Source organism: Spermophilus citellus, assembly GCF_964194105.1.
Source record: "Spermophilus citellus genome assembly, chromosome: X".
Taxonomy (NCBI): domain Eukaryota; kingdom Metazoa; phylum Chordata; class Mammalia; order Rodentia; family Sciuridae; genus Spermophilus; species Spermophilus citellus.
Genome location: NC_138190.1, coordinates 2,227,479 through 2,255,134, shown reverse-complemented (window position 1 = coordinate 2,255,134; position 27,656 = coordinate 2,227,479). Strand labels below are relative to the sequence as shown.

Here is a 27,656-nt window from a genome sequence, read left to right as displayed (position 1 = left end):
CCCGAAATTAGAGGGCTTGTTTTACAGTGTGACTGAAATGGCTTTGAAGGCAACAGGGAAAATGGAATGATTTACCATATTTTTCACATTTACACACTTATTCAGTCAGATGTGGTGGTGTACGCCTTTAATTTCAGACACTTGGGAGGCTGAGGCTGAAGGATCACAAGTTTGAGGCCAGCCTCAGCACCTGAGGAAGACCATAAGGAACTTAGATAGTCCCTGTCTCAAAAAACAAAAAGGAATGGGGATGTGTCTCAGTGGTAGAGTGCCACCAGACCAAATCTCCAGTACAATCCCCAGTACAATATTCAGCAGAGTGAGCCCTTTTTTGTGTTTGAAGGGGACAAGAAATATTGACCCACCACATTCCACATTTAAAGGATTTTTCTCCTATAAACTTCTAACATGTTGATGAGAGGAACAGTAATAACAGAAGAATTTACCAGTTGTGTTCAAGAGTACAATTTCTCTGCCTTATGGGTTTGTTCATGTAAGTGAAGCTGAGAGGATGTAACAAAGGATTTTCCACACTGTTTACCTTCATAGGGCCTCTCTAGAGTACGCGTCCTTTCATGTTTGTGAAGCTGAGAGTATGCAGCAAAGTCTTTTCCACATTGTTGACATTTATAGGGCTTATCTCAAGTATGCATCCTTCCATGTGTGTGAAGGTCACTGGATGTAGCAAAGGCTCTACCACATTGTTTATATTCATAGGGCTTCTCTCCAGTATAAGTTCGTTCATATATCAGAAGAGAAGAGGATTTAGTGAAGGCTTTCCCACATTGTAGACATTCATAGGGCTTCTCTCCAGTATGAGTTTGCTCATGTATCACAAGGGAAGATGAAGTAGTGTAGACTTTTCCACATTGTTTACATGCTTAGGGCTTTTCTCCAGTATGTATTTTTTCATGTATGTGAAGTTCACAGGATCTACCAAAGGCTCTACCACATCTTTGACATTCATAGGGTTTATCTCCAGTATGCATTCTTTCATGTCTGTGAAGGTTAGAGGATGTAGCAAAGGCTTTTCCACACTTTTTACATTCATAGGGCCTCTCTCCAGTATGCGTCCTTTCATGTCTGTGAAGCTGAGAGCATGCAGCAAAGTCTTTTCCACATTGTTGACATTTATAGGGCTTCTCTCCAGTATGCATCCTTCCATGTGTGTGAAGGTCACCAGATCTAGCAAAGGCTCTACCACATTGTTTACATTCATAGGGCTTCTCTCCAGTATGAGTTCGTTCATGTATGTGAAGCTGAGAAGGTCTAGCAAAGGCTATGCCACACCACTTACATAAATAGGGCTTCACTCCAGTATGAGTTTGCTCATGGGAGCGAAGGTGAGCAGACTGAGTGAAGGCTTTGCCACACTGCTTACATTCATAGGGCTTCACTCCAGTATGTGTCTGTTCATGTATCTGAAGGGAAGAAGTAGTAGTGAAGACTTTCCCACATGGTTGGCATTCATTGGTCTTCTTTTCTGTGTGAGTTCTTCCATGCATGTGAGGTTCACTGGATGTATCAAAGGTATTTCCATAATGTTGACTTTCATTGGGCTTCTCTCCAGTATGGATTTGTTCATGCATCTGAAGGTAAGTTGAAGTAGTGAAGGCTTTCCCACAGTGTTGACATTCACAGGGTTTCTCTCTAGTATGTGTTCTTTCATGTCTGTGAAGGTTAGAGGAGTCAGTGAAGGCTTTTCCACACAGCTTACATTCATAGGGCTTCTCTCCAGTATGAGTTCGTTTATGTATGTGAAGCTGAGAAGATGTAGCAAAGGTTTTGCCACACTGCATACATTCATAGGGCTTCACTCCAGTATGTGTCCGTTCATGTATCTGAAGGTAAGAAGAAGTACTGAAGACTTTTCCACATTGTTGGCATTCATTGGTCTTCTCTTCTTTGTGAGTTCTTCCATGCATGTGAGGTTCAGTGGATGTATCAAAGGTTTTTCCACAATGTTGACTTCCATTGGGCTTCTCTTCAGTATGGATTTTTTCATGTCTGTGAAGGTTAGAGGAGTCAATGAAGGCTTTCCCACACTGTTTACATTCATAGGGCTTCTCTCCAGTATGCGTCCTTTCATGTTTGTGAAGGTGAGAGTATGCAGCAAAGTCTTTTCCACATTGTTGACATTTATAGGGCTTCTCTCCAGTATGCATCCTTCCATGTATGTGAAGGTCACCAGATCTAGCAAAGGCTCTACCACATTGTTTACATTCATAGGGCTTCTCTCCAGTATGAGTTCGTTTATGTATGTGAAGCTGAGAAGATGTAGCAAAGGCTTTGCCACACCACTTACATTCATAGGGCTTCACTCCAGTATGAGTTCGCTCATGGGAGCGAAGGTCACCAGAATGAATGAAGGCTTTGCCACACTGCTTACATTCATAGGGCTTCTCTCCAGTATGAGTTCGTTTATGTATGCGAAGCTGAGGAGATGTAGCAAAGGCTTTTCCACACAGTTTACATACATAGGGCTTCTCTCCAGTATGAATTTTCACATGTGAGTGAAGGTAAGTGGACTGAGTGAAGGCTTTCCCACACTGCTTACATTCATAGGGCTTCTCTCCAGTATGCGTCCGTTCATGTCTGTGAAGGTTAGAAGAAGTACTGAAGACTTTTCCACATTGTTGGCATTCATAGGATTTCTCTGTCATATGAGTGTTTTCACATGAGTGAAGGTTAGAAGACTGAGCAAAAGCTTTGCCACACTGCTTACGTTCATAGGGCTTCTCCCTAGTATGAGTTCGTTCATGTCTGTGAAGGTTAGAAGAAGAAGTGAAGACTTTTCCACACTGTTGGCATTCATTGGGCTTCTCTCCAGCATGGATTTGTTCATGTATCTGAAGGTAAGATGCAGTACTGTAGGCTTTTCCACATTGTTGACATTGATAGGGCTTCTCTCCAGTATGAGTTTGCTCATGAGAGTGAAGGTGAGCAGACTGACTGAAGACTTTCCCACACTGCTTACACTCATAGGGCTTCTCTCCTGTATGAGTCCATTCGTGTATCTGGAGGTAAGATGAAGTACTGAAGGCTTTCCCACATTGCTGACATTCATAGGGCTTCTCTCCAGTATGCGTTGTCTGATGTATTCTAAGTAAACTGGGATAAGCAAAGTCTTTTCCACATTCCTTACATTTGAAATGTGCTTTCCCAGTGTGCCTGATCACGTGACATCGAAGACTTGTGAATGAAACCAAAGTTTTACCACCTTGTTTACTTTTATGGAGTTTCTCTCCAGAATGAGTTCTTTCATGTTTTCTAAATAAAGTGGGGGAATGAAAGGCTTTCCCACATACCTCACATTGAAATGGTTTACCTCCACTGTGTGTTCTCATGTGTCTTTGAACAGCTGGGGGAGAAGAAAAGGCTTCACCACACTGTTGATATTCATGGGGTTGGCACTCAGTATGAGAATCTTCATGTCTTTGAATGTCACTGGAACAACTGATGACTTTTCCACATATTGTACTTTCATAGGGTCCATCTCCAGTTTGTGCTAACATTTGTGTGTGAACACTTTTGAGAGAAACCAGAGATTTTCTGTATTGTTTCAATTCACATGGCTTCTCTTCACACTCTTCATGTTTATACCATTCATGCCCACAGTGAGATCTGAAGTGCCTGTGAAGGTATGAAGGACATATGCAGTCATTTGCACACATAATGCCGTCATATGAATTCACTCTATTAAAATTTTTCTTTGTCTACTTAAGAAATGGAATCTCATTGAAAATTTCCCCATACTGTTCTTTGCCTTTGAAGGTTACCATAAGATTTCTTTAAAGAATCATCAGCACATGATTAATGCTTGATTCATTCATGATTTTATATTTATTTAAAGGTGCTAGGCTTACATTACTACCAACATCAGGTAAAGACTAGGTTTTTCAACTTGTTCAAATTGCCAGAAAATAAAGAGATTGAGAGGAAACAATGCTTTGCAACACAGCTTGCCTACGACTATTATCCAAATAGTGATATTTACATATGCAATTTCATAGTACTTTTGCATGTCAAGTACTTTGAAAAGACTGAGTATATTTTACAGTTAAATATACATGTATGTAAAATTTATTTCAGTTGTGAATAAAGTTTATTGATTTAAATGTGGTGCAGAGAAGAGAACCCAGTGCCACAAATATGCTAGTCAACCTCTCTACCACTGAGTCACAACCCCAGTCTCAGTTAAGTATATGTTTTTGGTAAAAAATCTTGTAAGAATAAATACATTTAAAGTTGTGCACATTTCTTGCAAATTATATGACATTCTCAGATTCCCTCAAGGATTCCTCTTGTGAGTACAATTACCTTACATTACTCCCAGAATTATTGATCTGATCTTCAATGTTCTTGTTATCCAATCTCTTTCCTAAAATGCCAAACCAAAACATTATAAATTTTTAGGAGATAGAAATACTTTTCCAAATTTATGGAGCAATTTATGCTACAATAATTCACCAATTGATTGTCTTTTCATGTTCTACATAAATGACCAAAATAAACATGACTTCTCTATTTGATTAAATAACTACACAACATTATTACCTATAGAAGCCAGGTTTCTGAGGACTTCTAGCATCACATCTCTGTAAATTTTCTTCTGGGAAGCATCCAGCAAAGTCCACTCCTCCTGGGTGAAGTTCACAGCCACATCCTCAAAGGTCACTGAGATCTAAAATATCCCACAAATGTGTAGTGGAGGCCAGGAGAGATTGACAGTGTGAGAAATCTATACTCAACATGCATGATGTCCACATGATTCCCTGGCCTCCCGATTCATTCCACGATTTTGTCCATGAAATCTTTAGTGTACTTAAGTCCTCACAGCCACTCCAACACTAGAATTGGGCCCCACACAAGGTAAACAGAGAGTGTTGTACACCCTTCCTTTGGTGAACTCACTTTTGGTGAGTTCACAGGAAGTAAGAGGGGCTCTCGGGTCACCCTTAACTTATTTGTTGATTGCATCTCTATCACCATCCTACCAACATCCTGTGCAGTAGAGAGCTAATATTAGCATTCTCCATATTATTTACCCTTAGAAAAGAAAGCTGACTGAGTAGGAAATTGCTGGAATCACAAAACTTAGCCTTTGAGACAGATCCTGCCAACCACAGTGGCTCACTGGGCCTCCACAGTTAATATAGACAACATGGTATTTACTGATCTCCTGTTTCCTTCTGAAAGTCAATTGTTCCATCCTTAAAGAAGTGCCTAGAATCAGCCCCAACCCACACCCTCCAAGTATGGAGTCACTAACGAGTTTCCCTCATAGGCAACAGTTTTACGATCTTCCACACAGGTTGTCACAATATGTTCACTGGGGACTGAGCTCAACTTGGGTGATAACACTGAGGACAACTAGAAGTTTGCAGGAGCTTTACTCCAGAACAAATTTACCCATTAGTAATCAAGCATATTGATTAATAAACACAACAATATAATAATTTCTAGTGGTTAATGTCAAAGCAGAATGGGGTGTATGGAAAGATGGCATGTGTCTTAGAAAAAACTCAATGACCCCAAGATGTCACCTTATCCAAACAACAGCCTTACAAAATGATATAGGTCTGAAAAACAGTTTTCTTAACAGCAGAAAATCCTTTTCTAAACCTTGTGGCAACCATGAATATCCAATGATTCTCAAGCTCTTCTGAACAGCAGATGTTCCACTCAGATCATGTACACACACATGTGTGTGTGACACATGTGGTGAGACACAGACCACCGTTCTGCTCAAGGACACTTTGATCAAGATAGGCCACATGTACAATGGTGGTCTGTCATGAAAGACATTCCTCATTCCTGTAGCACAGCTGGTGCAAGGAAACCTCAGGCACAAGCACTTCCAGGATGTGTTAAAGCAGCAGGTTTGCAGCCCAGAATCCTGAACTATCCCACGCTGACTGCTTGTGAAACAGGCCACTCCATGTGGGTCTCTAAGCAGGCTATGATTTCTGCACAGTGTGGAACAGCAAAAGGACCACCTACCAGAACACGACCCTGCCACTCACAAAGAACCATGCTCAAGGCCTTAAAACACAGGACATTTGAAGAAGGACAGTATCAACAGAGGCTAGTAGAAGCCCAAGAGAAAGCCTTTAGTGGGCTCTTCTTCACGGCATGGAAAAATTATGGGTGACAGCAGGTGTCTTGGGGACAGAACACAATGATGGTCCAGGCAAATGAGAATCTACGTGGCAAGTATTTCCTCCCTCTATTCTGCAGACAAATGTGATTTATTGTACATTTAACTGTGAAAGACTAAAACCCATTTCAGACATTTAAAAGAAATATATTTTTATTTACTTACTTATGTGTGACAAATTGAAAAACAAATAAATAACCAAAAACACAGTGTGGATCAAATCCAGGGGAGCAGAACCACACAGTCACATTCCTGACACATTTGATGTTTTGAGATAGGTTGTTGTATGTTGCGCAGGGCCTCCTAAGTTGCAGAGACTAGCTTATAAACTTACAATCCTCCTGCCCCAGCCTCCCCAGCAGCTAGGATTATAGGCACTCACCACTATGTCTAGGGAAAATTTACTTTTACAAAAATATAAGCTAAACAATTTTCTAAAAATGATAAGCAGAAAAGAAAAAAGAACAAAATAGACACCAACATGACACAACTCAGAGTCTGGGACCCTCAGAGTACTACCACAACAAAGACCTGTAAGAGCCCAGAAAGAGAATCCCACAAATATAGTCAACGGACCTTCCAAGAAGGAAAATCATTTACACCCAGGTGATGATGACTCCAGAGAGAGGGAGTGTTCTGCACACAAGCAGCACCATTAGAACAAGAACATCATCATGCGTGAAAGCCCCAAGAGGTTCTCCACAGCTCCATGAAGCAGTCTTGGAGAACAGTGGAGAGCAGCAAGCAGGGTGTGACCTTCACTCACCCTTCAGAAAGCCCCTCTCTGGTGCAGGACAGGGGTGTGACCTCCCAGTATGAGACCCTAGTCACTGGCTACAGACTGCACACAGCAGATCTTTTCCAAGTTTCTTTAATTTCCATTAAATTCATCACAGAACTAACTATGTTAACATCTTAAAGAAATTTTAAAAAGGTTCTCACTGTTCTAAGTCAGAAGAAATCACTGTGAAAAAGTAGGTGGAATTCCTTAAAAAGAGTTAACTAAACCCACAGCCTGCATATAGGAATAGTAGCAAATTATTGTTTGACCACTCAACCACCACCTAAAGTCTAGAGAAGAAAACTGAGGGAGAATTTCTTTTGGAAATCAGGTTTCAAAAATACCCAGGTTCAGGAGGCTCAGGCAGAAGGATTGCAAGTTCAATGCCAGCCTCAGCAACTCGGGGAGCAACTAAGCAATTGAGCAAAACCCTGTCTCAAAATTGAAAACAAAATTTAAATAGAGGGGGCAGGGGATTTGGCTCATTGTTTAAAAACACTTGGGTTCACTCCACTGTATTGTGCCCCAAAATAAGAATACCTAGGTATACAGAGGAAGTAAGGAAGCCCACACAGGCCAGGAGAAACCCTTTCAGAGAAGATCAAGAGCTGCATTCATTGCAAGCTCAGCACTGGTGTCTCTCCAGGCTGGGAGGGCACAGTGCAGGAGCAGCAGAGTCTGAAGCAGCACCAGTCTGTGTTAAAGCAGAGGCCCCAGCACAGCTCCCTGGAGGAGCCAGAGCACTGAGCTCTTGCTGTTGCCACTGCTCTTTCCGTGCTTCTGGTGAAGCAGCAAATGAGGGCAAGGACACCGAGATCTGGCAGCAACAGTTTAGTAGTGGCAGCAGAGCCCAGAGGAACAACTCCCAAAGACTGACCTGAGCACATCAGGGCCTTTACTTTTAAGCATAAGAAACTTTTGAGAACACTGAGGCAGGGGAGTTGGTGCCATCTGTTTGATATCCCTTACAGGGACACATGCTTATCCACCGCCTAGGGACTCAGCTCTTAGAGATCAGGGCCTCTGGCGGCACTCAACCTAAAGAGGGGGTGCTCTGTCCCTGCTACTCTGTGGGCTGCTTCTGCTGCTTGGTTCTCTCCTTACAGGGACCTGTCTGCTGCCAGCCTGCAGGGTGAAAGGTCAGAGAGCAGAGCTGCTGGGTGGCAGCTTGCAAATCCGCAGCCTGGCAGCTCCCAAACGGCTGAAGCTTCCTTCTGTCCCACCACACTGGCACTCAGGGGAGTCTAGAAATGGACTGAACACAAGCCAATTCACCACACACACCGCAGACAAAGCAGTTTAGTAGGGAGCCACTCTGAATGACTCACTCCTTCCAGTCCTGAAGCAAGAGATTCTGACCAATCACTACATTTTATGGTCACTTGGGCATTGTCCCAGCTCAGGAAGTCGAAGGCATGTCTTCAGGTGTAAGTGTGTCAGCCACAGGGTTTTGCTACACTCACCTATTCTTCTGTAATCTTCCCTTTGCCCTGTTTGGGATAGAATATTCCATGGAAACACCCTTTGTGTGTCCCCTTCTCTTGCTCTGCCTTTGGGTGTGGCCTTCCTAGATGTCAGTCAACCTGCTGACACAGACATCAGGAAGCTAGACTCAGCCCCTTGAAACCTGACCCCTTGCCTCATTGGAATGGCTTCTCCTCAATACAAAGGTCCAGCACTTTCTCTCTCTCTCTGTTGTGCTCTCTCTTTCTGCAGACACTTAAGGTCAGAGGAGCCATCACAGGACCCAAAGAAAAAGATATCTGTGTCTCTTGTGTGAATATTTCATGCAGCCCAGTTCACCTGGAGTGACCCTGAGTGTTTTAGTGTGAGGAATGTGACAATTGGTGGCCCATATGGCCATTCCAGAGTGATTTTTATAAATTTAGTGCATTTGGAATTTCTCTTCAGAAGTTAAGTGTGCTTCGGATTGCAGAGTATTGTGGGCTGAATTGTAGAAAGTAACTAAATTAGACAGAAGAAAAATCTGTGAGGTTAAACTTTAAAATATTTGGGAATATTATGTCTTTATAAAAATATTTTTATAATTCTAGACTAATTAAATGTAAAGAGTTATTAAGATGATTAGTGGGATATGTTGTTAAGTTCAGTCCTCTCCCATGGGAAAAGTGCTTTTGTGGACTTTTTGGGATTGTTTTTGTGAATCTTTATGTTTTGAACCATTAGGTAAAAACATTTTTGGGGGGTTTATGTACCAGAAGTCTGTGCTGGGACAGTGAGAAAAGGGGAAGAAAATTTTTGTGCTAAGAGTTGATTCAAGGATTCTCTACCTGTAGAGAAGTGAATTTTATATTTTTATTGTTTTGTGAATACTCAGAAGGTTCTGAACCTCTGCTACACTCTTGTCCTATGGATCAGAAAGACTGTAACTGAGCCTAGCCACTGCTCCCTGTGGTGTCTGTAACTAGAGCCACCGCCAACAGTGCTTTGAACCCTTAAGCAACCTGGCCTGGATGCAGAATGCCTTAAAATCTGAGAGTAACACTGGTGTCTGCAGTTCAAACTCAGTTTTAAAGGACGCATGTGCTCCCAGGGAAAGTACAAAAGACAGGAGGGCACTGTGAAGGGATCATACAGGAGAACATCCATGAATTGTAAGAGTGTGAACAGCAGTGCAGGTCTCCAGATGAGGCTTCATAGGAACAAACCAAATGCAAGGCAGCCCACTGGGAAGCTCAGGGAGCCTCTGCCCTGAACAATGGGCAGCAGGACCCTTGCTGTTTCCATCACCATGGAAACCGCCCAAAGCCTGGCTGGCCAAGTGGACTTCCTGGTCCCGCCCCCGCATTTCCAAGGCTTCCTATTGGTCCTTCCACTGTCACTCAGACAGGACTTCTGGTCCTGCCTCCCAGCCACTAACCTGCCTTCCTGTTTCATACAGATTTGATCCTGAAACTACAGAGCCTGCACTTTTAAGAATCCCCACTTGTAAATGCTAAGGAAAGACATCTTTTTCAGGAAAAAGTCGAATTCCACAGGTTACTGTGTGGCAGCCCAAGTTTAAGTGATTTTTGAGTTCCACAACCTGACTTTTCTCTATGGTTGTAACTAAATAATGTTCTATTGATGAGATATCAAACATATGCCTCTTATATTTTGCTTCTCATTTTGGAGGTTATGGGAATGCATTTGCTTATTGCAGGAACAAAAGCCGGCAATGTTCCTGTGATAATCAAGAAATCCTTATTCTCATTTTTATGTATTGTCAAAAAGAATAAAATATACATAAGGATCTTATTTCAGCTACATCGTGTGAATCACAGTTAAGAATGCACTCTTAGTTAAAAATAAATTGAAATGGATCCAAAATATCTTAAGAACCACGTGGTTACATAAAGTTAATACAACTACAAGTTATGCTCTTTGAATAACCTATAGTTGTTGATCCATAAAATAATTAACATGTCAAATTGTTTAATTAATTTATATTTATCTAATTGTGTTTCTTCAACAGAAAACATATAATTTATATATTTCTTATACATGCATTTACCTGATGCTCTGCCTTTTAGTTACAGATATTTGAGATGAATGAATTTTACTATAAATTTACTTTCAAAACATAATCAAGTAATCTCAAATTACTGCACAAACTTTTAGAATAAACACATATGACTTTGTCTATAAGAATATCCAAGGGCTTTAACTGTATTTTCATTCAGACATTTCTTATGAAAGTACAATAATTTGCTTAGACACTACGGTTTTCAGAAATTGTTCCAAAGTATAACTAGGAAAAACTCTAAAAGAAAAAGATGCTTCAACAGAGAGAAAGCACACATAGGAGGTCCTAAGAAGAAGAAAGGAATCATCTTTGGGTGAAACAGGTCTTTATATTCTAGATTTTAATGATAAAAGTAGTTGTCTAAATAGAAAGATCTTTACATCGTTATCTAGACAGATGACATAGAAAGTTAAAACAATTGAGAAGCACATTTATATGTACTGGATTGACCATAAAAATTTAACTGATTAATTCAAGGATATTTCAGGGTATTTCCCTAATTTTACTATGCTGATATGAGCTAAAATATTTGCCCATATTTTGACAAGATAAAGACCTATTAAAATGTTAAGTTTATTTTTGTTAAAGAAGGTCTTTATTGCCTAATGATTTTTTACTGTTTCAGGCAAGGATTAATTTTGGTGAATAAATTCACATCCTTGACTAAACACTAAATATATTAAACTGCTGACTTAGATTCCAATTTTGACAATTCTCCTTGGAGGACTAAAATTGACCGATTCAAATACTCTGCCAATTCCTATATATTACTATTGTTGGATAATTGTGAGATTTGGGAGAACATTTTTTTTTTTTAAGAGAGAGGGAGGGAGAATTTTAATATTTATTTTTTAGTTTTTGGCGGACACAACATCTTTGTTTGTATGTGGTGCTGAGGATCGAAGCCGGGCCGCACGCATGCCAGGCGAGCGCGCTACTGCTTGAGCCACATCCCCAGCCCCGGGAGAACATTTTGTTAAGATTGATATTCTTAAATTAAAGTCACACATTGGTTTTGAGCAATAAAAGTTGCAAAATTGGAAATTCATTGATATAAATTCTCTGACTAGACCTGTTATCCACAAAAAATATGATAAGATTTATATGTTATTCCCTCCCCTGGGAAGTAATCTTCATCATATTTTCTAAAAGATAATTAAGAGACACCTATTGAAAGGATAATATTTCTTCTTTTTTTTTTTTTTTGAGAGAGAATTTTTTTATTTTTATTTTTTAGTTTTTGGTGGATACAACATCTTCATTTTTATGTGGTGCTGAGGATTGAACCCAGCGCCCACACATGCCAGGTGAGCACGACCGCTTGAGCCACATCCCCAGTCCTGAAAGGATAATATTCTAAAATACAGGGATATTTGGAGACCTTCTCTCAAAGAGATTGAGAGTTCTTTTAAAAGTTGTTAGGATGGATCAACTGGTCTATATTGGGAAATTGCAATAATGCATAAAAGATAATTCTTTCTTAGTGTTTAAATACTTGTACTATTACCTATATCCTAAACAGGCTCAGGGTGACCCACCAGAACACTCAGGGTGACCCACCAGAACACTCCGGGTGACCCCTGTTGGTTTTCCACTCCTCAGACCCAGTAGGCCGCCCTCAGCTCGGGTGGCTTCCCCAGCATCTCTATTTCCCCTGCATCAAGCCCCACCCCCTCCTGCCACTCTCTACCCCCAGAGACCCACCAGCAGGGAGCTGAGGGCAGCGAATTTGGGTACCACTTAGGGCTCCCCATGCTGGCCCCTTCTGTGCCTTCTCTCAGCTCTTCGTCTCTGGAGCTGTGTTCTTTCTTTTCTTTGGTAGTTGGGGTCCACCAGATCACAAGGTGGATCTGGCACTTCATCATAGCAGCCTGCCGTCTCTATGTTTTCCTCATGAAAGAAAGAAAAATCAGTGTTTTCTCCTTCATCTCAAGCTACCAGTGTGTTCCCTTCCCCTACAGGGGAAGAGAAAAAAAAAAAAAAAACAACTGGAATTATGGAAACTCTCCTTCTCCCATTACTTAAGCTATGACCTTCACTCCTGGCCCAGGAAACCTGGAAGACAGCAAGGGGGGGGGGGGCACACGGAGGGCAAAGGACTGTGGGTTTGAATTTCTACATGGTTTTCCCTTCAACTGTGGGTACTTGTTAAGGCATTGGGGTCTCTTGACCCCAAGCCACATGTTTCTTTAGAATCTTTTGGTCATTTGGGACCTCGATTTTCTGGCAGTTTGGTCTGGGGTGTTTTTTTGTTTGTTGTTTTTTAGGGGGGATGTTTTTGTTTTTTCATAAAATCATAATTGTGGTTCTGGAAGCTTCTAGTATGTGGCATCTGACCAATTTTAAATTGGTGCTTTCTATAAAATCAATATTTATAAGGCAAAAAAAAGGGGGGAAACTCCAGAGGCACACTAGATCTTACAAAATATTTTAAATTTTTTTCTTAATTGTAATATTGAGAATGTCACTGCACTGAACATGATTCAATAAGTTAAATCAGATTTCAAAGAATAGTTTAAACCAGTCGTGATGAAAATGACTGAGAAACCTGGCACAGGAAGGTCAATTTCCAGCTGCAGAGTTTGTAGCTATGCAGCCTCAGGAGCTTGTCAGGTAAGTAAAAATGATAGATTTCTATGGACCCATTTCTCAGGTCCACTTTTAATATACTTTACAGTGTGGACTGGAAACTCCACCCATAACTAGATTAATTCTACTAACTGCCATGGTCAGTTATACCCACATGTTGATCCTGTGGTAAACAGGCTGACTGGGAATATCTTTTGGAAACAGACAGCATGTAAGAAACCTAAAGCAGCCAATCATGCTGGTCCTTAGAGATTAAGACTATATTTACCTAACTGAACAATTGTCAGAAAGATTAATAGATTTTTTTTTTCTGTATACGCCAGTTATTCTTTAAAATATCCACCAATGCATCCTTGCCCTGATCATTCTACAATAGAAACTGGCACCTTTCCTAAGTATTCTTCCTGAGTTTTCCTAAGTATTATGCAAATGTCTGGTCAGTACAACACAAGAGGTCTAGAAATAGTGGATACATTTTAGGCTGGTCTCCTAGAATGGACAAGAACAATTGCAGGAGGATGCCTGGCACCTGGAGGTTGATTGGTAATACCCTAACCCTCAGTGAGATGGCACCCAAAAGGATGTTTGTCTTCTGCCTTCAGAATATTTACATCACTGACCGACCTAATAGACTCCTTAAATGTGAGAGTTAAGAGAAAGGATGATGAATATCCTGTAGCCTGTATAAATACAACTCACCTTATGGCATCACTAGGTATTGCCGGCTGGTATTTCAGAGCGACACTCTGCTGAAGTTCATGTTCGGGCCTGAAACAGGTGCATGCCAATAAACCAGACCTAGGCCAGCTCCGGTCTCATGATCTTTGAAGTGACTACTTTTAATATTATACCTTGCTTCTGTGATACAGTCTTTATGGCTCTGTTTCAAACTTACAACATGTGGATTTTCTTAATGTTTGACTTAAATTACTTCCAAGATCTTTCATAGTCAGATAAATGCTGTTGCAAAAATTAGAATTGACTTAAAAATGCTCTAAAAAGCCACTGTAATAAATATTGTGACTGAGCCCTCTGCTCCATGGAAAGGCTGAAACACCACACCAAATGAAAATGTCCATGTTACCATTGCCAAGTGCAAGGCTTCCCAATAAATCAAGAAAAGACAAAGAGTCTTCTGATGAGTCATCCTGACTCGTTTACAGACTCTAACATTTCCCCCTTTTGTGTAATTGAAATAATGACCATAGTGGTTTTTTTACAAACACCATAAACAATCTGCTACAAGCAGAAGGGGAGGATACAAAATGCCACAATGCCAAGCCAATTGATGGCTCCATGCAAGAAGCCCTTGGAAAAATTATACCAGCAATGACACCGTTTGTAAAGATACCTAGTTACAATTTGTTGTAAATTACAGTTTGTTGTTTCAGTCCAGGTAAAGCAGTGTCTCAATAGATTAACTGACAGTCCAGGTAAATCACAGTCCAGGTAAGTTCTGCGGGCAGCCAGCTTAAATCACAGTCCAGGTAAGTTTTGCAGGCAGCTAGCTTAAATCACAGTCCAGGTAAGTTTTGCAGGCAGCTAGCTTAAATCACGGTCCAGGTAAGTTCTGCAGACAGCCAGCCTAAGCTGTAGCAGCAGAAACAGCAACAGCTCTGAAGTCTCGTCCGGTTTTCAGCAACACTGGAAATTCTTCCACCTTGGTCTTTACTGGCATTGAGAGGAAGGCAGGAATTCTGGATGGCTAAAGAAAATCCTGTAGCATTCTACTAAGAAAACAACCTTCTGAACAATTTAGTACATTATCTCAAGGTTTTTTACATTTGAAATAAGTCTTAATAGTGCTCATTACTCATTAGCTTCCAGGTGTGGGAGAACCATTATAGCTACTGACATTGGAAATGATCAAACTTCAGGGATGCCAGTAGCCTCTTCTGCAGGCTGTAGCAGCCCCAGATGGCCCTGGGGAGAGTCCCGGTCTCAAACTGCTTCCAGGCACAGTGAGCAAGAGCCTGCGAGACTGTACCTCTGGGTCAGGTTTAGATTTGGGCTGGTGGCAGTAGAAGAGCTGGCTGCCACTGCTTGAAAAGTCCTCGCTGCGCCATGACCCGCTTGTGCATGTGGCAGTCTACGCACTGATTCACGCACCCTCTGGTAACGAAAAGTATTCAGTAATAGCCTTTTGCTGCAACTGTTTTCCTGATAATCCTTCCTCCTCTGAACTTTCTTTTTTCTGACTAGAGTTCCCGGACTTCCATCAACACATGCCCTAACTATTCTTGGTTCCACTGGGGTGCCTCTTTTCCTTAGTAATTTACTTCTCACCCCTTCCATATTTTCATCACAAAGACAATACAATACACTGAGACAAAACAAGACAGAAACATACTGTATCAATCTCCATTTTCTCAAAATGGCCATTTTTCCTCTCGCCCTATCTGCTTAGGGACGAGCTGATTGCTCCCATCCTATCTATGGATGGACAGCTTTTTTCGTCACTTACCCCCGAGTGTCCCGGGGCTCCCCGAAACGGGCCACCATCTGCCACAGCCCGGCTGGCTGGGCAAAATATCCAGAGTGTGACGAACAACTTAGGTTGATACAGCAGGAGTGGGAGCCGTTTATTGTAGGACAGGAGTGGTATTTATACATTCCACACAGCTTATCTTAATTAGCATAAACTAGATACAGCAGTCAACCAATAAGGAATCTCCACACTTAATGACTCCCTGGAATTACTTCACAAACCACTCTCTCTGGCACTTTGCCAGGCGCCATCCAGACTTGTTTACAGACTCTAACATTTCCCTGGCAAAATGCCAGGCACCATCCTGACTTGTTTACAGACTCTAATAATGAGTGTTTGGCAGAATAATAATATTAATAACCTGGATCTTCCAAGTTGGTTATGTCCCTGAGATAGTATGTTTTCTACTAATGCCTTTTGTGTTTCAAGAGTAGATCATGATGACCTCGGACCAAGAATCCAGGGACGGAAGGATATAATTTCCCAATTGCCTTCAAATATTAAAGAAGAGGAAATATGTGGGGAGCCACTCTTAATGACCCCCCACCTTCCAGTCCTGAAGCAAGAGGCTCTGACAGATCACTACATTTCATGGTCACTTGGACATTGTCCCAGCTCAGGAAGTCAAAGGCATGTCTTCAGATGTAGGTGTCACCCCTGAGGTTGAGCTACACTCACCTATTCTTCTGTAATCCTACCCCTTTGCCCTGTTTGGGATAGAATGGTCCATGGAAACTCCCTTTGTGTGTCCCCTGCTCTTGCTCTGCCTTTGGGTGTGGCCTTCCTAGATGTCAGTCAACCTGCTGACACAGACATCAGGAAGCTAGACTCAGGCCCCCGAAACCTGACCCCGGCCTCATTGGAATGGTTCTTCCTCAATGAAAGGGTTCAGCAAGTTCTCTCTCTCTCTCTCTCTCTCTCTCTCTCTCTGTCTGTCTCCAGACCCTTAAATTCAGTGGAGCCATCACAGAACTCCAAGAAAAAGGTATCTGTGTCTCTTGTGTGAATATTCCACGCAGCCCAGTTCCCCTGGAGTGACCCTGAGTGTTTTAGTGTGAGGAATGTGACTCAGCAAATGCATGAAGCCTTCCCAACAGGAACAGCACCATAGGAGAAAAGGGGAGAACACATTTCCATTCACTTTTCAACAACAAAATATACAAAGAATGCTCCACACCAAACAATACATGAGATTGACCAACCCTGAGAAAGATCAGGCTCCCACAAGCCTAGGTTAAATTTTCTCTTCTCTTTTCTTTTTGTACCAGAATTTGAACATAGAGGGGCTTAACCACTGAGCCACACTCCCAGCCCTTTTTAATTTTATTTATTCATTTTTTGTTTTGAGATAGGATCTCTATAATTTATTCAGGGCCTCTCTAAGACACTGGGGCTGTCTTTGTACTTAGAGTCCTCCTGCCTCCGCCTTCCTGACCACTGTAATTACAGGCCTGTGCCCTCCCTAGGCTAAATTTTCAATTAACTGTCTGAGAGTTTTAATAAGCATGCACCTGAAACAAAGTCAAAACACATCAGGCAGAGACATACAGAACTGCCCAGGACAACAAATCCACACTTCTACTGGGAGACGTCAGCCCAACTCTGTCAGGACAGACATGGGGACAGAGAAGCAGACAGGAGGGCTTCACTGGCCTTCACTCAAAGCTAAAGCACACCAAGTTCTCAGGGTCACAGCAACACCCCCCAGGACAAGGCACACTCTGAGCCCTAAACTACACCCGTGAGAGCGTGCAACACCAGTGAAAGCCCATGTATGCTCAAAGAACATGGGAGTTAAAGCAGAAATCAGATCAGAAGCAGCTGGAAAGCCTCCAGGCAAAGGGAGGTGAAGCACAGGATTCAACAGATCAGGAAAAAGAGGTGAGAGAAAAGGTGACCATTTTAAAGGAAATGAAATGCAAAAGTCCACCATAGGAAATCTGTAGAGAACAGCACAGGGGATGCTTCATTGGTATCTAACGCATCCAAAGCACCTTTCAGAAAAGAAGAGCTAAAGCAACCATTGAAACTTGCACTTCAGGAGACCACAGAAAGAAGGGCAAGGTAAACCTAAATCAAGCACAGAAGGTAACAGAGAGGGTGTTGATGAAACCACAATCAGGAAATCTGCAGTCTGCAAAATCAAGCTCTTCATGAACATCAGCATCACTGATAAACTGACATAAGGCCCAAAATACAAAGGACAGAGACTGGGCTTGTGGCTCAGTGCAAGAGTGCTTCCCTAGCATGTGATAAACCCAGCCTAATTCTCTTTTAAGATTGGGAGCCATCTTGCCACAAAGGCATGAAAAGCTAATTTCAGCTTTGCTATAAATTACTGCAAATTCTAAACTACTTGGAATGCCTGCCCATGCCTTGAACTCACCCATGCCTGGCTCTCTGACCAGATAGCAGCCCTCTCTGAAATTTTAGTGATGCCTCATCAATCTTGGCCTTCCCTGGCCAAATAACGACACTCTCTGAGGCTCTAATGACCTTCATAAATTCTGGAGCTTTCTTGCAGCCCAGCTTTATAGCCTAGAAAGTCACACAAAGAGGGCTGGGGATGTGGCTCAAGCGGTAGCGCGCTCGCCTGGCATGCGTGCGGCCCGGGTTCGATCCTCAGCACCACATACCAACAAAGATGTTGTGTCCACAGAGAACTAAAAAAAAAAAATTAAATATTAAAAATTCTCTCTCTCTCTCTCTCTCTCTCTCTCTCTCTCTCTCTCTCTCTCTCCTCTCTTTAAAAAAAAAAGAAAAAAAGAAAGTCACACAAAGAGGAGTTTGAGAAATTACAGAAAACAAAACTCTGAGGAGCATAACACAAGGCTAGTTTACATTTTTGCTGGCCTCCGCATCAGAATTTATGAAGGTCATTAGAGCCTCAGAGAGGGTCATTTTCTGGCCAGGGAAGGGCAAGATTTATGAGGTGTCACTAAAGTTTCAGAGAGGGCTGCTATCTGCCCAGAGAGAGCCAGGCACAGGTGAGTTCAAGGCACGGGCAGGCAATCCAAGCAAGATCAGAATTTGCAGTAATTTATAGTAAACCTGAAATTAGCTTTTCATCTCTTTGTGGTGAGATGGCTCCAAATTTTAAAGAGGGAATCAGACTGGGTTTATCAACAATCTCCTACAACTTACACACAAGGAGAAATACACAAAACAGGCTCAATAACTAATTACCGCCCCCCCGCCCCCCCCCCACACACACAGAAAGGCTCTGACATGTCAAACAGGCTTCCAGGAGACAGTGAAACCTGCAACCAACTTTCTACTGTTTTTTTTCCAGAACACAGAAGCTGAGTTAAAACCTCCTAAATCTTTCTGAGCTCTATGTTACCAAATTATCAAAATTAGATAGATAAAGAAAAGTATTATATAGAAAAGGAAAGTATGAATGACTCTCATGATTATGAATGCAAGATTCCTCAAACATTACTTTATTCAGTCCAAAAATAAATTTAAAAAAGTTATACACCACAGCCAAGAGGGAATTATTACACCTACTCGAGGCTGATTTAAAATTGGAAAACCAATTAACATTACCCATTACAATAAAAAGCTAAACAATAAATATTTATTATATAAAAAGTTAAAGAGAAAAATCAAGAGTAACGAAAAACACTCAAGCTCAGAAAAACACCATGTCTTTATAGAGAGACAGCATGATCTTTTACTCTATGTGGAATCCCCCAACAAACCATAAAAAGCAACTCCATGATGTCAGTGTTGTCATGTTAATAAACAGGGCAATTATTATCCTGTTGACAGGAGCAAGCTGGACATGGAGGCCATGCCTCTGATCCCTGGCACTCAGGGGGCCGAGGCAGGATGATCCCAGCTTGGAGGCCAGCCTGGGCAATTTAGCAAGACTCTGTCTCCAAACAAAACCATTAAAAGGACTGGTAATGTAGCTCAATGGTAGAACAGCCCTGAGTCCAACACCCAGCAACAAAACCATAAAGCAAAACAAACACACACCACTTATACAGCACCAATGAAAGAGAAATACTCATATATAAATCTGATAAAAATCTGTATGACAAAAACTGCTAACTTCCAATGAGACTATCAAAGACAAGGAAAACACATGGACATATTTTATGTTTACACATGGGAAACCTCAGTGCTATCATCAATTCTTACCAACTTCAGTTATGGATTCAATATAACCCTAATCAAAATTCTTTTAAGTTATTTCTTCAGTAATAAAAGATCCAGAACAACCAACATGGTAATGAACACTCAATTCACAGGATGAACACTACCTGAGGCTAAGAACTACCAAAAATCTACAATCATCAAGACACAGTGGTATTTGGCACAATATAAATCTATTCCATTGATCTTTGACAAAGGAGCAAAGGAAAATCAATGGAAAATACACTCTCTTGGAAAATACTGCCAAAACACCTGGACACTAATGTACAAAGAAAGGAAGCATTCTCACTTCACAAATGTCACAGAATCAGCTCCCAGTGGAGCCTCAGTGTTAAAGTAGGACACAGAGCTGGGGCTGCAGCTCTAGCACAGCACCTGACTGGCACTTAGGAGGCCCTGGGTTCACTTTCCAACACCAAAAAATTGCCTATACATCACAGTACTAAATGCAAACTTCAGCACTTCACTAAAATGACACAGAAGTACTTACAGAGAAATCTGGGTTGGCATGACAGCTTCATATGCAACATCAGACACATGATCTGTGAGCGAAAACCTTGTAAATACAACTTTATCGAAATGAAGTTTGTGTTTTTCAAAAGATGCACTTGAGAGAATGAGAAGACATGCTGGAGAACATGACAAAATGTTTTCATGACACATAGTGACACTGGGTTGGTATTCAACATGCAGGAAGAACACTCAGTAAGAAAGAAAGCCATGTGGAAGTGAACAAAAGATCTGGAAAGACACTCATCCAAGAAACAGAGACAGTTAATATATGTATGAGAAGATGTTCTCAGGACATACTTAAGAAACTTCTAATTAAACAATGAGGTACCACCAGATACCCACTGGAGTGGTCAAATGCCAAACAATGACAGCCCCAAAAGACAGTGAAAACATGAATCAGCAACAACCCTTCCCTTGCTCATGTGAATGGAGAGAAGAACACTCTCTCTGGAAGACAGTCACACTCTTATAAAATAAACATGGTGCACTCTACAATTAATTCACCACACTCCCAGGTGTCTATGTAAATGAGGTGAAAATTATGCACAGAAAACTCAGCAGTCACTACAGCAGCCATATCCAGAACTCCCCAAAGCTAGAAGCAAGGAAGATGCACTAGCAGAACTGATGGGTGCCAGGGACTTAGCGAGCAGAGAGGCAGGAAGGGCTGGGGAGGAGGGATGAACAGGGGGAACACAGGATTCCCAGAGCAGTGAAACTCTTCTGCATGACATTATTATGTAGAATATGTGACACACAAAATCACACCACACAGAGGACAAACCCTAAGATAAAGGATGGATTTCAGCTGATGATAAGGTGTTGTGAGAAACTGATGTGACTCCATTTTTAAAAAGAAATAAATAACAGCAGCTTCTACCTCAAGGCCTGTCCTAGGGAAGGAGGCGGAACCCTTGTCCTTGGAAAAACCCACATAGCACTTCCTAGCAAACCTCCAATCAGCATGAGACAGGGAAAATACCTGGAATGCCAGATGACCCCCAGTAGTTTATTGTGGTGGTTGATAACATGTTGGGAAACCAGGTAGTTTAGCACGTACACCCCTCGGGGCCTAAACCAATCAGTTAAAATGAATCCCCCTCTTGCACTAACCAATCACCCCTACCCAACTTTTTTTCAACCATTGAATGTGCTAATCAATGTTAAGAGTTGTTATTTGACTTTCCCGCAGTATGGGATGATTTATTGTGTGATGTTGTGATGCATAGAGTATCCCCCACAAACCTATAAAATCTCACTGGACAAAGGACGGGGACTCACTCCCTGGGACTGCTGAGTCAGAAACAGTGGTGAGTCCAGGCTCGAGATTGCAATAAAGACTCTTGTGTGATTGCATCAGATTAAGCTCCTGGAGGTCTACTGGGATCCCACGAATCTGGCATAACAGTTGCTTCATCCACTTTCTTAATAAAATGGAGGACACTGGTTCAGTAACTAACAAGCATCCAAAATCAATGCAAGATGTTGAAAACATCGTGGAGAAAGGGTGTTTAATACTATATGTAATGGCTCATTTCAATTGTAAACTCCATTGGATTAAGAGATATTTGTGATTAAGAGGCCTCTAGGTGTGTCCATAAGGGTGCGTCTAGAAATGATTGACATGTGGAACAGCGAATCAACCTGGAGAACCTCCTTAAGCTAGGAAGCACCATCCAATAGGTCAGTGTCTTGGGTGGAACAAAAGTTGGAAGAAGAAGGAAGCAGCAGCACAGCAAGCCCCTTTCTTCTCCAATGGCTGCTGCAATGGCCTGAGGATATCAGACTCTGCCTTCTTCACTCTCCCAAAGTGGACTCTGCCTGTGATTCTCCAGGGACTTTCCAGAACCTTTGGTCTGGACTAGGGCAGCACCATTGATCCCTCTTGTTTGGAGGCTTCAGCCTCTTGGACTCTGCAGCTACTACTTCTCAAGCTCTCCAGCTGCAGATGGCCACTGTGGACATCCAGCTTCAGGTCAAAGAGGCCAATCTAATAAGTCCCCTTTTATAATCACACTTCGTGTTGATGCTGTTCCTCTAGAGAACACTCACTAATAAATAATGTAAGCCTGAAATTGCTCTGAAAAACACAGTTTATCTAATAAAGAAATGAATAAACTACCAAGCCATGGAGTTTTACAAATATGTATATCTTTGTATTATATGCTAAATACCTTTTTCATAATAATGCAAAGAGAAAGCAAAGAAGAAGAGTCATAATTGCAAATTTCAAATCTATGGACAAAAGGAAGGAATATGATTTTCAATATTATTTCCATCTGGAAAGAAATTGGATGATAAGTCTTCAAAAGTCCTTCCAACTGCTGTTGTGGTGGTGTGCACCTGTAATTTCAGCCACTAGGGAGGTCAAGGCATGAAACTGGTAAGTTGAAGGCTCTCTCAGCAATTTAGCAAGACACTCAGAAATTTTGTGAGACTTGGTCTTCATCAACTATAAATGGGGGGACTGGGATTGTAGCTGAGTGGCAGAGCATTTGTTCGCATGTATGAGGCACTGGGTATGATCCTTAGCATCACACAAAAATTAACAAAATGAAGGTATTCTGTCCATCTACAACTATACAAAATAAAAATTAAAAAGTACATAATAAATAGGAAGGGCTGAGGATGTGCTCAGTGGTCAAGTGCCTGTAGGTTTATTCCCCAGTTAAACACCTGCCCACCCCCAAAATGCTGCACATACATTGAAATTCATTTTTGGAGGACAACATAAGCATGAGCAAGTCCCTGGCTTCAATCCCAGCACTCAATACATCAGCAAATAAGTAAACAATAGTCTACAATACTAATTATCTCAGGCTGGAGAGTAGCTCAGTAGTAAAGAACTTGGTAGGCCTCAGTTCAATCCTCAGCAGTACTCACACACACACACACACACACACACACAATACACACACACAATTAAAAAAATCACAAAGAAAAACTGAAAATATATGTAATGAGTGATAAAAAAGATTATAATACAAAAGATACACAATGAGAGGCAACAAAATCAATGGAAAGACAACACACTTTCTTACAAAGGAGACTGAACTTTCCCATGATCCACACTCTTTGAAAAAACAAAGAGCATTTCAGAAAATTATGTGAAAGTCAGGGCATGGATAATAGTACACTGTAGCTAAGACCAGTGAAAATATTGTACAGGACAGAGAGAGCGGAGAGTGCATTTATGCTACTCCCAAGTTTCATAAGCTAAAAGGCCATCTCCCAAAGGAGAGGCCCTAAGAGGAGGCACTTAGGAGGAAACAGGAATCAGGTAACATGGTGGGAAGGCTCATTTACTATTTGATAAATTATTCAGTGATTAAATGATCACAGTTGGGTATTTCAGATGTCGCCAAAGTTGTCCTTAAAATTTGCAATGAAGATGGGTATGATAGTGCACATCTGTAACCCCAGCTGTTCAGGGGTCAGAGACCTGAGGCAATGTAGCAAGACCCTGACTAAAAAGGAAGAATCTAAAAGGGGCCAGGGATGTGGCTCAGTGGTTATGCACCTATGGATTCCATTCCTGATACCAAAAAAGCACACAGTTAACATGAACCTGAAAAGTCCAGACAACAACAACAACAAACTGTTATCCCCTGTCAAATTCATGACTGCGTAAATGAGAGAAACTAGTTTTTATGAAATTGCATTCATAAATTTATCCACAACTATTTTGGTAAAATGGATTCATTTTCAGCAGCAAAATGGAAGACAGAGTTTCTCTGTAAGTTAAGTGGCATTCTGGAATCTACGACATGGCTTTCAACTGGAAATCATTGAAAAGACAAGATTGACTCTCAAATTTTCTATACATACTCAGGGGTAGCGAAAGGTAAATTAGGTGGGTTTTATTTGTTTGTTTGTTTGTTTGGTACCAGAGATTGAACTCAGAGGAACTTTACCACATCCTGAGCCATTTTTATATTTTATTTGAGACGCAATCTCACCAGGTTGCATAAGGCCTGGCTAAGTCGCTAAGGCTATCTTCAAGTTTGCAATCCTACAGTCTCAGCCTCTGGAACAGCAAGGATCACAGGTGTGCACCACTGTACCTGGCTTAAGAATTTTTAACAATGGAAATGTAACTAGACATTAAAATCCACTTCTTTCTTGCCTCTTTAATAATAGTCCATCCCATTTAGCGCTGAATAAATAAACCTGGGCCTCAGATAAGTGAGCAGATCATTTCAAAGTGATACACAGAAAGCTGTGGTGCTGAGGGAGCACACATGTGTCAGGCTCAAGGGGCAGGGAAGGTTCCTGACAGGTGGGACATGTTCCCTCCTGGTCTTGCCCTCTGAAAGCCTCCGGGATCACCCTCCAAGACACCTAGACCATGACTCCAGTCTAGGAGGCGTTTCAGGTTTGCACAGCTCTGCACTGGGGTGGGTGGTCCTTATGCTCTGGGAGAGGTTTCACTCCTTCACACTGTGAGAGACTGAAAGGGCAGGAGTCACTGGTGACCTGGCCCCTCAGCACCAGCATCCACAGGTGGACTGGCCACCTGTCTCCAAGGAATGGGAACAAGGCTTTGGGTAAACAAAGTCCCAAGGAAGTAGCTGTCTAGATGAGGCCCGTTCCAGGAGATTCCTCAGCACAGAGTCCCCAGCAGCTTCCCTGAGAGGCTGCACCCCACACCTCAGGCTGTCCTCTAGGAGGAACGGACCTACGGCCTGAAGTTCTGTTCACCCTGCAGGGACCAGGGCAGCTGTGGGCACCTTGTGGCAGCTCCAGGAGAGGACAGTGGCTGAGGACATGGGACCCTGTGAGGCACCCAAAGGGAACCTCTACTCAAGAAATCAGACATGGTGTCTATACCTAAGGAAGATGCCGTTTAATAGCCAATCATCTTAATTTCTGTATCAGACCACAATTCTCAAAACTTCTCAGAATGTATCACTACCCTTACCAGACATCTAGTCCCCACCATCTACCAAAGAAAGAATGTAATAACGACAGAAGAAATTTCATTTTATTTTTTTCTGTAGTCCACCAGTCTAATGATTCCACTAATGCAATTGGTTCCACAACTTTCTTTTATACAAGTTCATGTAGGCCAGGCACAGCGGCACACAAAAGTAATCCCAGCAGCTTGACAGGCTAAGGTAGGAGGATTGCTAAATTCAAAGCCAGCCTCAGCAACTTGGTGAGGCCATAAGGAACTTTGTGAGATCATGTCTGAAAATAAAATATAAAAACGGATGGGGATGTGGCTCAGTGATTAAGTGCCCCTGGGTTCAATATCTGTCCTCCAGGGTGGGACACATACACCATTTACAGTACTTGAATCCATGTTCCTGAGTATGGTCATTGATATTTGGGTTAAAATGCACTATTTTCCATAGCTGGGGTTGTCAAAGACTTTAATCCCAACAGCTTGGGAAGCTGAGGCAGGAGGATCATGACTTTCAGGCCAGGCTGGGCAACATAGCCAGACCCTGTCTGAAAATCAAATTTAAAGGGCTGGGGATGAAGGAGAGCAGAATGATTCAGACACTATTACCCTATGTGCATATATGACTAGAGGACTGGTGTGAATCGACATCAAGTGCAATCCGAAAAAGGAGCAGTTATACTCTATTTATGTCTGCTGTGTCCAAAGGCATTCGACTGCCATGTATAACTAAAATAATAATAATAATAATAATAATAATAATAATAATAATAATAATAATTTATGTCAAAAAGGGAGGGGGGCTGGGTACATAGCCCAGGATTGAATATCCCTAGGTTCTATAAACAAATGCCTTATTCCCTTTAAAGTAATTATTTTGACCAAACACAGGAAAGTGTTAAGTGATTACTGTTTCCCCTCAAGTGTAATATTCACAAATAGAAAACAAAGGCTTTCAAAAGTGTTCTTCTTGCCAGGGACAGTGGCACAGGCCTGTCATCCCAGGGACTTGCGAAGCTGAAGCAGGAGGATCACAAGTTGGAGACCAGCTTCAAAACAAGTGGGAGCCCATCTCAAAATTCAGTATAAGGGGAGGCTGGGGATGTGGCTGATAAAGCTCCCCGGGTTTGGATCCCCAATTAAAAGAAAAGAACTATTCTCTCCAATATTTCACTAGATGAAAAGTGACAATTAGCAGACGGTGTCCATTTGGACCCAGTGGGAAGAACCAACGTCTGGCCTGTAAAGGTAAAATTGCTAAGCTGATTCTAAGCTGCAAATGTCTGAGTTAAAGTGTAAAAGACCGGGCATTATAAGGTTTCTAAATTACAAGGCTTGGGCTAAAAAAAAAAAAAAAAATAGACCAGGTATTGTTAAAATTCCTCTGCAACCCGGGAACCTGTAATCTCTGTAGCTGTTAGGACAATACCTGAACTGCCCAGTAAATATTTCCATTGATTCCCTGGTTGTTTATTAGCTAAGGGCTCCAAATAGCTCAGCACATAAGCATCCAGGCCACAAAACCAATCAGTTTAAATGTGTACCCCGCTCAGGGGTGACCAATCACCCCTACCCAGACTGTTCCCGCCAATGAATGTGACTAATCATGTCTCAAAGTTGTTGTTCAATATTCCCCCGCCTCAAGATGATTTGTTCTGATGTATGCATCCCCCCCCCCCCGCCCTCCCCTGCTTGACCTCTGCTCTGGGCTCTGGGCTGCTCTCCTTTCTTGAGTGGGCACGGAGCCCCAGCATGCTGCTTCAATAAAACTTCCCCCTGCTTATTGCATGAGGCTGGTCTCTTGGGGTCTCTTTCTCCGACGCTCCGCTGGACCCTTACAGGCCGAGCTGTGAGGTGGAGGGAAGGTGGGTCTTAGAAGGCAGGAGGCGCCTGCAATTTGGGGGACCTACAGCAGCCTCCGGAGGAGCTCCCCTGGGAGAAGGAGGGTGCATTTGTGGCCCTGCTTCCTCCACGTTGGGAAGCGTGGGTCGGGCCACCAGTAGGGAGCAAAGGGGACACCAGGGACCTGAGCCGCCCTTCCAAACCCAGGGAACCGGGGGTCAGGGTCCAGGGCCACCCGCCAGCGGGGACTCTACCACGCTCAGCAGCTCACCTCAAAAACCCAAAACCCAGCTCACCCCGCGAGACCAAGGGACAGGGCCACGCGTCAGTGGGGACACCTCCGCGCTCCCCAGCTCACCCGCGCGCCTGGCCCCAAGGCAGATGGTGACCGGAACCTTCAGTCCTGGTAGCAAACTCACCATTTTTGTCTTCTGTGGTGACCCCGCATCCTCTTGAGGAACCTCCATGGACCCAAGATGGGGGGGGGGGTGACACAGGCTGCGCAAAATCACCTGACTCCCTGGAGCGGAGAACTTTTGGCTTGAAGGATCAGGAGCAGAGTCCTGGAAGAAAATAAGCCCGCGAGACTGCGGGAAGCCCGCCCTTCCTGTCTCTCTGCGCACTGATTGGACAGTTCCTCCCGCATCCCGGTTGGATGGCCTCCAGGCCCGCCTCTGCATCGTGACT

The 27,656-nt window shown here is 42.4% G+C and overlaps 1 protein-coding gene across 2 annotated transcripts; it reads right to left on the bottom strand.

Annotated features, from left to right (window-relative positions):
• LOC308639061 (uncharacterized protein) lies at positions 1 to 27,656 on the bottom strand. 2 transcript variants are annotated; one of them, XM_081277031.1, is made up of 5 exons: positions 27,389 to 27,516; positions 21,503 to 21,645; positions 4,558 to 4,684; positions 4,321 to 4,381; positions 1 to 3,633 (listed from the first exon to the last, which is right to left on the bottom strand). In XM_081277031.1, exons 3-5 carry the CDS (start codon positions 4,589 to 4,591, stop codon positions 882 to 884), a joined length of 2,847 nt encoding a protein of 948 aa, XP_081133157.1. In that variant the 5' UTR covers positions 4,592 to 4,684; positions 21,503 to 21,645; positions 27,389 to 27,516; the 3' UTR covers positions 1 to 881. The 2 variants fall into 2 exon arrangements, with proteins under 2 accessions (XP_081133157.1, XP_081133156.1); XM_081277030.1 differs by lacking the exon at positions 21,503 to 21,645 and having other exon boundaries at positions 27,389 to 27,656.